This window comes from Falco cherrug, chromosome 2 (genome assembly GCF_023634085.1).
Source record: "Falco cherrug isolate bFalChe1 chromosome 2, bFalChe1.pri, whole genome shotgun sequence".
Classification (NCBI taxonomy): Eukaryota; Metazoa; Chordata; class Aves; order Falconiformes; family Falconidae; genus Falco; species Falco cherrug.
The window spans coordinates 93,773,582-93,787,318 of record NC_073698.1 but is presented as its reverse complement, the minus strand read 5'-3'; the positions used below and the strand labels follow the sequence as shown (position 1 = coordinate 93,787,318).

Genomic DNA, 13,737 nt, shown 5'->3' with positions numbered 1-13,737 from the left:
TCATACTCACTAGTTGTCTGTCTTGTTCAGACGACTATTGTATTCACGTTGGATACCTTACTATGAAAGATGGGTCATTATTGACTTTACTCCTCAATGAGCAGTTTACTTGCACTGTCTGGTGGAAGACTAGCTCATGTAGTGTATTCTGAGACAATTTCTAGTACGAGCCGAAATGGTTACCCCACACATCAAAGTAGTGTTGAGTTACCCCCACATACAAGAAAGTAGTGTTTCTGTAAAAACTAAAAAGCTTGGGTGTTCATGTAAAATAAGACATCCCCACTCCAAACAACTATGCACCACTCAAGCTGATTGATTTCACAGATAACAGGCATATAGCTATGGCCCTGCAAGACCACTTCCCCCTTTCTCTCCCCTCCCCCCCGCTTTTTTTTTTTTATTTTTTGGTCAGTAGCCACAGTTGGTGGTAGAACAAGAAAGATCAGGCTCTGGCAGAAGGTTCCTTTCTGTGAGCTCTTTTTGTGGCTTGTTCTGATGCTAGTTACTGCTTGTCTGTCTCATTTATGGTTCATCTTGTAATTGCTGTAACACAGCTGCAGTATACAGTCTTAAGATAACGAAAATACTTTGTAGCTACAGTCCTTCCTTTCCCTACTGTTGTTGGTTACTTAAGTCGAGAAATTGGGAATGAAAAAAAAAAACTGAGAAGAGGAGGTTACACTTACCCTATTAAACTGTTTTAAACCCGTCAGTTTCTTGCTTTCTGCCTCACTCAGCACACTTCCTTTTTCTCCACTGAAAAGAAATAAATTTTTGCATGTGGACTGTCTAATGCATTGTAAAACATAAGCACACACTCGGTCACTGTTGTACTTAGCTTCTGGCATTGATGTTCAGGCTTTCCTGAGAGCACCAGGGATTTTTCTTCTCAGCTAATACACTGGTTTGTTTTAAGTAAGAGAAGAAAGAATTGGTGCTGTAAAAGGAGGTCTTTTGAGGAGGTCAAACAAACATGAAATTGGCATTTTTAAAAAGGGGAGAAAGGAGGAAAAGGTAACACATTTTTTTGAAAAAGGCTTTCTTTCAAAAGAATATGCAGTTCTGTAATGCTGCATAGTATGGCAGTTCTTTGCATACTCCTAATGGGATATATTGAAAGAAAGACATTTTTCACTTTTTACTTTTGTTTCATCTCAACTTGTATACAAGCATGCTCTACTTCTTGCCTAGAAGTGTTCATTTGATTGCTTATTCCAAAATGAGTTGTGTTTTTTGTTATGGTTTACAAGATTTCATGCATGACTCTCCTAATTGCACAAGGATATTAAAAACAAGCAATAGCTATTTACACATGTCACCATAAATATGTGAAGACTGACTCATAACCCCAAGTGAATTTAGCTGTAGCGGTTGAAATGATCGCCACTTGCAGATATCTGCCTGCTCCTCTTACGTGTGCCCTATAACCATTACAAGGTTAGATAGCTGGAAGTTATTGTCTGACACTTTATACTCTTTAGTGTTAGCATAAATTAAAATTAACACTGCTTCCCTTTAACGTACTGCTCCAAGATGTAGCGGCTGAAATGACTGTATATATCTGTTGGCTACTCCTGCTTTGCCAGATGGTCATGCTCTTCCAGATGGAAGAAGTCAAGGGCAGTGATCAGCTGAGGCAGCTAGGTCTGCTTGTGGTCATGAGTCAACCCTGAGCTTCACTACAAAATTTCTGCATTTTGTTTTCACATATTTTTCTGATGAAAAACTGTTTATAGTGACTGTAGCTGCAGGGTTGAAAGTATTTTATTTTCCTGTAGGTATGGTCAGGGTTTTTTTCTGCAATATGTTGTAAAGATAATTTGAAGAAACTAATTCTTCTTAAATTCCTTATTAGCCCAGCAGAAGAGCTGTATTTTGGATCCAAAGAAACCGGAGAGAAAAAATGTTTGATAGTTCTCACAAATGTCACTAAAAATATAGTGGCTTTTAAGGTAAGTATTTTATGTGTGGCCTTGTTTATTAAATGTGTAACTTGTTTTTGATAGGGAGGAAGAATACTATTATAATACTGTAAACCCACTTTTCAGTCTAAAGTTTTTATTCTGTTGTGTTTTTTGAATAAGTTCAAAGAAGTCTTCTGGCTGAATTTATGCCTATTATGTACCACCCAAAGGGGATAATCAATAACACAAATCTTTGGAGCATTTACTGAAAAAGAGATATGGTCATGGTTAGTTCTTTAGTTAAGAATCTAATGCTTCCCAAGAAAGAAAGGCTTCAGTGTTAAAAAGTCATCTTTTTAGAATTTTTCTCCTTTTTAAATGTTTGCTAGGAACAAGTGAGTAGTGCTCCAAAATGACACAGTTCTAGCTGCAAATGTCAGCATCAAAGGAATGAATGCATCTGCGTTTGCTTCAGAAATACTGAGCTGACTGGCATCTTGATTTGGTTTTCCACCACATCTCTTCTGCTCTCTGCACACAGAAATAACAAGTTTCCGTACTTTCATTTTCCATATTCCATACTAAAAATTTTAGCATACAGTCCACTTGATGTTCTTGTCTCTTCCTAAATAAGTACATAAGAGAGAAAACCAGGATATGATAGAATTAGAAAGGATAGAAACGGTGAGAGGAAAAAGTGAAATGCTAGTGTTTGATTATTCCTACAAAATGAAGTATTTTAAAGAAGTTTTGTATTACCATGTCTTAATATTTAAACTTTTGGAGATTTTAATTATTACAGAGCAAAGGAGGTTCTGAAACAAGCATAGCTGGTGCATGCATTTACTATATGCTTGCTTGGTATTTCTTGTTTATAGGTAAGAACAACTGCTCCTGAGAAATACAGAGTTAAACCCAGTAACAGCAGCTGTGAACCTGGCACATCACTGGATATAATAGTTTCTCTTCATGGTGGTAAGCAAAGTCTTAACAACAGAATTTGTAAGAAGTTGGACAAGTTTTATTAACAGGCTGATGTTCGAGATACTAACCTTTGTATGTGCTTGCTGGGGTGTAAGAGTGACTGACACCCATGTCTACTTGATTGTTGTATGAGAATGTTACTATTTGTAATAAATCATAGATGTCAGACAGCATTTGAGTAGCTGCCCATACTGATTTACTACTTCACTTAGGCATAAGCAGCTGTTGTCTTCAGCCTGTTCTGTTTCTTGTCTTAAAATATTAAAGAAAAAAAAAAAGTTGCAGTGGCAGCTGTCTGATTTGCGCTCTTACAGTAGGAGTTTGTGTGTGGTAAATCACATTCCTAAATCGTTGCAAGGATAGGTGAATTTGCTGGAGAATGCATTCTTTACAGAATTCTGGGTTATCCTTGAATTGTTCAGATGAAACTAGTTAAAGTTAAAATGTTTAACTGTTAAAATGTTTAATTGTTAAAATGAAACTGTAGAATTTTGGGAAAACTGTAATTAAAGTTACTGAGCTTAAGAGAATGATTTCATTGTTTTTATTTCTAGTAAGTCAGTGTCTGATGTCCTGCAATAAACAAGCTCTCGTTTTAAAACATTTCTGTTCAAAAATGCTTCCATATGCTTTGTAGTATTGTCTTTTTATGTAAGCACACTTTTGGTTTTTTGTTTCCTTGAGGGCAGGTTTTGCAGCTTCTCTGCAAGATCGTTTCCTTATAATGGCAGCAGAAATGGACTTGTCTTCTGGAGCAGGTGTACCAGAACTTACTCAGTTTTGGAAAGAAGTCCCTAGGACCAAAGTGATGGAACATAGGTGAGCATATGGTTTTCTTTGACAGCGGGGGTTTCTAGCCATTACCATTTAGCTGATTTATAGCACTTGCATATCATAATCAGTGAAGGATTCTCCAAACCCAGTTGTGTGCTTACTGACTGAAGTATCTTGCTGAGGCTTCTGCTGTTTTAACTGGTTAAAGGTGTTTTCAATGCATAAAATGTCATGGTATTCTGTACGTGATCATTTTATTGTTGTTGTTGTTGTTCTTGTGCTAATGAAGAGTTAAGTTGAAAAAAATATGAATGGATGTGACAATACATGTGGGCTGTGGATTTTTTTTTTTTTTTAAATAAGAATGCACCACTTGAGTTTTCTAGAAAGAATCAAGCAAGGAAATAAGACACGTCAAATGCAAAACTTTTCTAGACAATATAAAAAATTATTCCCTTTCTGCTAAGGAAGATCATAATTTTGTAGAAAACTTCTGTAAAACCTGTGACGTGCTCATATGTGTGTTTTCCATATTTAATCATGGAAATGTATCAGGAGGAAAATAAGTTTTTCCATACACTCTTTTAAATGTACCTGTTACTCCTCTCTTCCATCCATTCACATCTAGCTGTATCGCTGTACATTTCTAGGAGAAGTTCACTGTAGTTCTCTTCCATCTAGAAGTCTTGAGGCCATGGTATTGAGATGCTCTTTCACCTTTAAAAAAAAATAATTTGGCTGTATTTTTACTTTAGGTTCTTCCTGGGGTTTTGGCTTGTGTTTTTCTTTAACATGGAAAAAGTATTTTTGAGACTTGATGCCTAGGTCTTGCTTTAATGCTTTGAATGCTTACCCCTTACCTCCCTATTAAAAAACAATCTCCATCATGTGAGTGAGCTTAAGCTTCCTCGCACAAATATTGCAATTTTTATTTTAGACAAACCCTGAAACAGTAAGAAGACCTTATTACATTAAATTTATTACCTGCAAAGTGTGCCATGTATGTACATTACTGATGAATAAAAACCTGACCTTTATTTTTTATATACCTATATATTAAAAGTAGTGCAGAATATAATTATTCTTTTTAATATTATATGTGCAAGTACTTCATCTGATGAGTCTACTTAGATTTTATTGCATGTATTTATCCTTTTTTTTGTGTTGTCTTGCCAGAGAAGTTTTAGCATTTCTCTTTCCTTAAAACAGAAAAATGCCGCAGTCTCAATTTTAACAGTTTTTTTAGCAAATAAGTTCATTCCCACACTAATGGACTTGTGTGTTATCAGAGGAGCCTATGCTGTATTTTATAAATTCCATGGGATTCCACTACCTTCAGTTGTGACTTGAAATTCTGTTCCTGCATTTTCATCTGTGGAAGACATGGACTCTATGAAAAATGTTGTTGCTAAAGTTTAAAATGGGAAGAAAACCTTTAGATTTTGTTTGCTGTTCAATAAATTGCTGCACCTCTGGTAGTAAGTGTTTGAATAATCCAGTGCATCCTGTGCTGTGAATTTAAAATGGTGAAGGTTTATTTTAACTGAGCATGCAGATAATTTTGATCTTGCTTTCTATATCAAAAGCTGTCAAAGCGTAATTGGTAGACTGAGGAAGCCTTTTCAGACTATCATTGCAATAGCCATTTAGAAAATTAATCAACCAGAACAGATGATAAAGCACATATAATAACTGTTAGGTGGACTGATTACTACTAATTATACAATGTGACATTAAATTTATGATTTTTGGTGTGTATTTTTTCCCCTTTTCACAGGCTCAGGTGTCATGTTGTAGAAAGTAGTAAGCCTTCTTCTCTGACATTGAAAGAAAACGCATTTAATATTCCAGCAAAAACCAATGAAGATTTACATATACAGGTAATAGTGTATTTCTTTATGCTGAATATTGAACAAAATTGTGAAATATGATAGACATAAATCAAGTCTATACTAAACCTCTTTGGTACTTCATAAATTATACTATTTGAAAAGCTCAGCAATTCAAAATGACTACATCAGTGGTAGCGATTTAATCGTTTTGTTGAATGGTAATGTTTTAATAAAAAAACTACTTCCAATGCAGTTTGCTCGTTCTTCTTGTGTATATTACCTATCTGAGGTATCAGTGAACCTCAGCGGTATCTTTTGCTTCCTAGTGTAAAGATGTCACCTGCTTGATACAGGCAATAGAAGCTATCCATAACTTAAAATTTTAAGCTCCTTTAGTGGAACAGATTCCTAAAGTATTTCGTGGGAAAAAAAAAGGAGAAGTGGGTTTTTTTTAGTTTTTCTTTCTTTTTTCCTGTGCTTATAGTTATTGGCTAAATAGCTCTAAATTTACAAGTATTCATATGCAGTAATTCTAATTTAATGAAACTATTTCTGTTTTTAGCTAACTCGTTTACTACAAATTAATAAAAGACTTCAAGAGCAGATTGATCGCTGCCTCTGGTTCCAGCAGTTGACAGTTGTTTTATCATTACTATCAGTTACCGTTTTTGCCTTCTGCTTCTACCTGACATGTATCCAGAGAAGCTAAAAAGAGTTGCTGTTCACTGGATGTGCTGCCGATCATGGTTGGTTGGAATGGAAGAGATTGCAGTGCTGCGCTCGGATTCTGAAACTGCCAAAATGTTGTTTGTGATCCCTCAACAATGAATGATGATATAATTTGCTGAAAAAAAAAAAAAAAAAAAGAAGAAATTTATGACCAGCAAAGGAAATTACTGAAAGTTGACACTTAAAACAGTTCATGAAGATGATGTTAGAGCTAGGGCCTATTTTTACTGTACAACTCAATAAATAATACTGAACTGGAAGAAGGGAACCACATACAACATAATTTAAAACTGTTTAGTTGGTTTCTTTTCCTCTGTTCAGCTGCTTTACAGTATTTCATTTCTTTTCAGCATATTCATTCTTACATTCTGAATTTACTCTCATAAAAGGTGCAAGCAGTCAACTTAATGTATTCTAAAAGTTATCCTGTTCATTCAAGAAAATGTACAGAAATTACACAGTACAGGCAGATTTTTTTACATAATCTCTGTACATGCACGTATAAAGGAAGATACTGCCTGTTAGTAATTATTTTGGTAATTCAGGCTCATTGCTTTCATTGGTTAAATTCCTTATTTTCATGCTTTTTCTGAATGCAAAGTTATTGTACGTATTTCCTACTAATTAAGATGCTAATGCTTGTTTGATTCCAAAAATACTGGATGAGACGCTAATCTTTTCATGTTTGGGTTTTTTTTTTCCCCCTGAAAGCAACTCTTAGTCAATTGTGGCAGTAGTGTAAGAGTTGAACATTTGATGACCTATTATTGGTTCATGAAAAGGCTAATAAATAGTCAGTGAGATGTGCAATATATTTAAATTACAGCTGAATTTATGAAAATTTATGAAAAAAACAAGTCAAGTCAGGAAGATTAAATATTGTTGAAGGCAACATAAAAGTGTTATATCTCCCATTTGTCAAAAATTGTTGTGGAAATGGTGTATGAAGCTAGTGAGCTAACGAGGATTCTTTGTACTCATTGCTGTAAATATGTATATTAAAATGATAAACACTTAAAAGGAGACTGATGATATCTTTCATACATTTAAAATTTTCATTCAACAAGGTGTAAAAAATTAAAATAATTTATTTACTAGAATTAATTTTTGCTACAAATTGGCTTTGTAACAGATCATTTAGTTTTGTCTGCTGACTTCAGTATATGAAAAGAGATTATTGAGGAAAAATAAAGGTCATAAACTGCTTCTGTCTTTTTGCTTACAGTATCTCTCCAGTGTGTTGCAGATGTAGTATCATTTCTAGGAAACAGAAAAGGGCAGTTTTAAAAAATGCATTAATAAGCAGATTAACTAATAAAGCAGCACTACAATTACTAAAAAAATTACCATGTAAAAGGCAAGTCTACAGAACTGTTTGGTGCAGTCGTCTGTCCTTTCTTAATTTATACAATGTTTTACCACATCTACATTTTCTTGATTTTTCACTAAACTAATTTCTGTTCAGTTTGCTTTTCAGTATTTTGTTTTCTTAATTTGTTAATTAAGAAATACCAAGTTTTATTAATGAGAACTTACATTGTTCACGGCTTACTATGAAGCTGTTATTTGCGTTATTTTCATGCGCTTGCAACTCAGATGCTTTGCTTCCAACAAAATGGGTTGTTGTTTTACTGGGAAAGGTAACGAAGTAATTTGTAACTTTAACATAATATTAACCATGCTTTTAAAATGCCAATTGTTTAATTTGAGTGGATTGAATAGCACTTTACTGTAAAATTGCAAAAAATATATTCTTAGAGTATTTGCCAATATGAATATTTTAATGTTTTGGTGCTTTCATATGTTTTCAGTATTTTATTACTATGTTGGTATTTTCTTTGTATGATGAATCAGATGAACATCTTTTCTATTTTAATATGTTTTAGAAAAATACAGTAACAAAATAAATATGAGGAAATATGTAGTCTTGAATGTTTAATTTTTTAAAAATTGCTGCATCTCCTGAGGTTTTGGTTTTCCTGCAGATACTTATTATGAAGGAGGGGTAAATATAGTAATGACCCATAGTCTGTTGTATAATAGAAGTTGTGGTGTTACTTGTCAGACAAATGTTAAATAGAAGATTGTGAATTCTTAGACAGAGTGCCTAACATAGCACATGATACTGGCATGTAAACGCTACCGTATCAGGAATAATACAAATCCACACAATGCAAGTATATGTATATGTAAAACTAAGTATTATTTACACATCATTAAATGTCACAGAGTAAATGGAAAAAAAAATATATATATAAGAAAAAAAAAAGAATGGCAAAGTAACAGTATTTTTTTCTTAAATAGAAATTGATGGTAGTCTGCTTTGTGTTTTTCTTCTGTGAGAGCTTCATTGTTCCTGTCACCACAAAACATAATGGTGATCCATCAATATTTTCCCTGTTTTCAGTAATTTCAGCTTCTGTTTGCCAACCTTTGGAAACATAGGTTTCAGCCAGTCCATTTTGGAAGGTTTTGTGTCTAACACACACTGAAGTTACAGAGTACACAGCCATAATGTAGTTCGATATGATACCCAAAATTGAGATAATAGACAAAAGATTGTTCTCAAATATTTTATTTTTATTTTTTCACAGTACATGAAAACTGTTTGTAAAGCTGGGGAAATTTAGAACTTAGTTCACAAAATGGGATTTGATTACATGAACTATTGAGACAAGATTTGATTTTCCTTTCTGTCATTGTAGATTAGCAGTTAATCTTAGCATTTACAGACAATTAAGAGACAGCAATGTCTGGTAATCCTAAAAATTAAGTAATTGGTGCTCCAAAGGAGCAGATACTCTTTTCCTAGCAAGCAATTTTTATGCCCTATTTTTAGGTTCAGTTTTTTTACTTTATTAAATAAAAATTAGTTTTAAAACTTCATAGTGTTTTGTTTATCATCTCTACCTGGGGGATAGCTCTGAACTATAGGAACAGGTGGTGTCACAGTGACACCATTCACAGTGGCACTGTTGTTCATCCTGAAATTATTTACAGTGGTTTAATGTTACAGTGTACTTGGATGCTTGAAGAGAAATCAAGTCTGGTTTGCAAAGGAAATATATTTTTTGAACAGTGAAAGCAGGATTTTTTGCATAAGGGCATAGCTATATTGAAGTTTATTAATTAGATGCAAAAAGTAAGTATCTTAAGGAAGAAAACACATTGGAGTAGGCTAATTTTGGGGGGAAATCTTGATTATAATATTTTAATGTATGAAACAATTCTCTCCCTTCTTCAGAAAAATAGGCACTTCCAGACGAGTGTAATGTATTTTAGACATCTATAAAAAAGAAAAGAGGGAGAGGCAGCAGGGCCAGGAATAGGTTTTCTTGATTGCCTTTCTATTCCATCTGTGATTCCCTACCTTAGCCAATTTGTCTCTAATATCTGCGTTCATGTTCTCTCAAACATTTGTCCCTGCTTCCAGATGTTATTTTGTGTGGGTTTTGTTGACTGTATGGGGCTTGTAGAGAGGACTGCACTGTCTTGAGGATCCTTGTACTTTCTGTGTAGTTGGACTGGCAGTGTAAGGGTATGAATGCTGTTCACAGAGGACGGTTTGTTTAGTTCTTTCTTTTTCTATGGCTTTATTGTGAAAGCGGACGTTTGGTCAGAATAATAGAACAAATCGAAAATTGACCAAACAACACTGTTCTGCAAAACACATCACAGGTGGCTGTAAGAATTCACTGGTTTAGATCTTGTAGTAGTTCTGTGGGTTGTTGTGTCCGAGACATGAAGATACCTGCGTTTACAGTATATGTATCAGTTTAGGAAGAGCAGATCAGTTCTCATTAGTCAGGAGCATGTGGAGTGCTCTTTCCTGAGGTTAAAGATGACATCTTAAGTCAGTGTCTGAAGTGCCTGGCTTGTTCCCTGTTCCCTGGAAGATGGCTCACTAAGGAATCACTGAGTCAGTATTATGGAGATTGCTACATTTCCATTATTTATGTGTTAAGACAGTTAAGTGAGAATACTTCAAATTAACAGTGGTTTTCAGTGTGCCTGTTTCTTGGGCGTACTTCAGCATCAGCAGCTTTTGGCTGTTTCCCGCAACTGGTGAGGAACGTAACCTCCTGTTTTTCGGTTTTCTCAGTTGTTTCAGTCCCATTTTTCAGTTTGAGCATCACTATTCTTGCTGTTGCTGCTTTTATAGTGAACGCTTACAGTAGTACACTTAGACACAACTTGAAAAATAAAGTGCAGAAAACCCACTTCTCCAGAAACGTGGCAGAGGTGAGAGGTTTTCCTCTTTGCAGAGGAGATGAGTGAAGTTCCACGTGCCAGTCTTGGCTGAGACTGATACAGGTACTTTTGTAATAGATCTGTGCAATTACTACTTCGCAGCTTCTGAGCCAGAAGTACTGAGATGCACAAGTTGCATGAGCAAACAGTAAGCAGCTTGCCAGATTTCTACCAGTAGGCGTCTTGGCTCCTGGTTTGCTTTACTCACGAAACGGGTCCGTCAGCCTACCTATTTAGCATGCTCTAAGTCACTTCTGTTTTCCTAAACACTGAAAGAAGCACTGGGCTAACAGCTGAAGAGTGTTCAATTACTGCTGTATGACTGTGGCTAATAGCACGCACTGGTTTTTTAAATTGCACTAGGCAATTCATTCTGACATATTGCTGAAGTCAATAATGAAGTCCAAACACAAAGCCCTTTGGGGAAAGAAAAAATACTACTGATCAGTTGCCAGTGATTGTAGTCTTCACCATAGTCCAAAGTATAGCAGTAGCCCACCCAAAGGACTTCTGCATTCTTCCTTACACCAGTTCAGGGTCTCTAGATCTGTTAGTAATACTTCCTCTGTTCTATTTTATTTACTTAATACCAGTTGTGCTATATTAGCACTGTATTGGCATTGGTTGAAATGTCAGAAAGCCTGAATATGAAAAAAATATCTGTAATTTCTGTTTATCTTTCATTTTCTTTCGTCAGCAGTAGAATGTATTCGTTATTTTGCCGTCACTTGGCAGTTTTTCACAAAATATTTTTGGAGGTCTTGCTTCCTGTTAAAAATATCTTGTTAGAAGGATGGTAAATTATGTGTTTCGTTCATCTTGATTAGCCCATGAGATATGCCAACACTTGATGGGGATTCAACTGGCAAGCAGCAGTGATTTCCTTGAAAGTATTCCAGGAATTTTGTTTTCATTTTTCAAAAACATCTGTGCCTCCTTTTTCTTTAGTCTTGATCAAACCTTACCTTGCTCCTGAAATAAATACATCTAAGCAAACTTACTTGACTGAGGTGGAAAAGACTTGGGCTATTGGAACTTAACAGAAGGAACAGGTACTTTCTGTTACAGACAGATTACATCTACTTGTGTTATTCCAGCACATGCATGTATACTGTGAAGTAGCCACACAACAAACTGGCATTGCTGCTTGATGAGAAAGTGATAACGATTCACCTCAGGTATCAGTTTTATCCAGAAAGTGAGGATGGTGAGGTGGAGCAATGCTAACGTAATGATGTGCTCTTCCCACAGGAGCCTATCTACGTGGTCTCTCTAGATGAGTGTTTCCCTAATTTGGGGTCCAGGAGAGGGAACAAAAGCAGTCTTGATAGGTTTTGGTTCAGATCCATTTGGTTTCATTAGATTTGCAAAGAAATGCTTTGGACACAAGAAGTCAAATCTAAGTCTTCAGTATCGGTACCACCATGACCACGGCCCCATTTTGTGTTTATGATGAAATCTGAATTAAGATATCCTTTGGGTAACGATGTTGTAGTCTTACTAAGTCTGTCTGGTGTTTAATTATTCAAAATTACAACTTTCTTGTATTTCCTCAGCTCTGTATCTGTAAAATCATTGCCAGTTTCATTTTTGACAACTTGGAGCTATAACTGAACACCTGTTCTTCAAGCCCCAGGGAAAATGTCAGAAATGAGGAACACCGTTTAAATATAGATTACAACAGTAGTGTGAAAAAGAAGCATAAACAGTATTTGTTAAGCTTTTATATTCTAGAATGCTGCAATTGATAAATTGCTGAAAGGAAAAGCAAATCAGGGCAAACACCACGCATGCTTCATTAATCTGGTACAACTAATGCAGATTGATGCTTAACATACTAGCATCTGAATTACTATAATCCCCACGCCCTGAAGTGCATTTTCCTGTACATAAGTAGCATTTACCATATTTTCCTTTTGCTTATAGCTTTCAGAACTTAAAACTTGCACCTGAACTTGATGATTCACAAAGAGATTTTGTAGTGTTTTCTAAAGGAAGGTAGCATTTTCCTGGAGTTCACAGTTCAGTGGGCTCTGTTCTGCAAAGGGAATGTATAAACACGGCTACTGAGTCCAGTCTGGGATTAGGTGGGAAACCTCAGAAAAGCAATGCTCATTCATGCTAGTCTGCTGCAAATTTTAAATACAATCCTGAACAAATACGTGTTGATGTACGTGTATTGCTGTTCTAGCAGACATTGTGATTGATGTGATGCTTCTTCCTACCCCTCACACTGGATGTGTGTTGGAGTTTGGAGCCCTTTATTTCCAGCCCATACTGAAAGTACATTCCAATATTCCTATGCTAGTTGTCTCATGCTGGTATATGGATGGGGAATATGGGGAACCGGTACAGCCACTCTGTTCTGATCTGTTTACTCCAGCAAGTTCCCAAATTGAGGAGGCATGGCAAAAGCATCAGAGGAAGAGTATCTAATTATTTTCACTACTTTGGGCAGGTGCATCCACTGGAAACCTTGAGAAGTATTACATGCGAAATAAAATGGGAGGTAGCCAAGGCGGGAGCTGTATCTTGGTTTCATCTGCTCTAAGCTGCACATTGCAAAAACAAGCTAGAAACAGATTTTGTGCTCTGTCCATTTTCAATGAGATTTAGCTTCCATTAACCATTTCGCCTTGGAAATGCATCTGAAGTTCCTTAGTCACACAGATGCTGTGTCATAGCAGCCTGGCCCAATGGATGGCAAAGCTTGTAGATATTGAACATTAAAAGACAGGAATATGCCTCCTTTTTAAAATTCTCCCTGGAATTATTTACTGTAATTGAAAATACAGTGTTGTTTTTGTTAATCCCTGGAAAACTCAAGGATGTGTGGAAAAGCCACCCCGTGTTTGTAGGAGGTTTACAGACAAGAATCATAAAATCATACCATATGGGTCCCTTATGGAAGGGAGCCATAAGGGTCACCGAGTCCAACTCCCTGTTCCTTACAGCACTACCTAAAACTACAGCATATGACTAAGAGCGTTGTCCAGACACTCCTTGAGCTCTGATGTGCTTGGTGCCATGACCACTTCCCTGGGGGAGCTTGTTCCAGTGATTGAAATGAACTCACTCATTCTGTAATGTCTCTTCAGCTTTGTCCTTGTTTCTCGTAGTATCCTTGTAGTATTCAAGCATTTCACTGTCTTTTCATATATTTATCATAATGGAAGTCCTGTAAACCAGGTTGGTCCTATTGCCATTAAAAACAGGGAAAAGTAAGTCCAAAATGATCACATTTGCCACTCTAGCTATCA

General features: G+C 35.8%; 1 protein-coding gene across 2 annotated transcripts in view; it reads left to right on the top strand.

Annotated features, from left to right (window-relative positions):
• Nucleotides 1-6,370, top strand: part of MOSPD2 (motile sperm domain containing 2) — a 35,602-nt gene extending 29,232 nt beyond the window's left edge. For both annotated transcript variants that reach the window (XM_055701507.1, XM_055701508.1), the window contains exons 11-15: nucleotides 1,859-1,955; nucleotides 2,786-2,882; nucleotides 3,581-3,710; nucleotides 5,443-5,545; nucleotides 6,060-6,370. In XM_055701507.1, the coding sequence (XP_055557482.1) occupies nucleotides 1,859-1,955; nucleotides 2,786-2,882; nucleotides 3,581-3,710; nucleotides 5,443-5,545; nucleotides 6,060-6,206 (574 nt within the window). In that variant the 3' untranslated portion in view covers nucleotides 6,207-6,370. The remainder of the gene's footprint in view (nucleotides 1-1,858; nucleotides 1,956-2,785; nucleotides 2,883-3,580; nucleotides 3,711-5,442; nucleotides 5,546-6,059) is intronic.
• The last annotated feature ends 7,367 nt before the right edge of the window (nucleotides 6,371-13,737 follow it).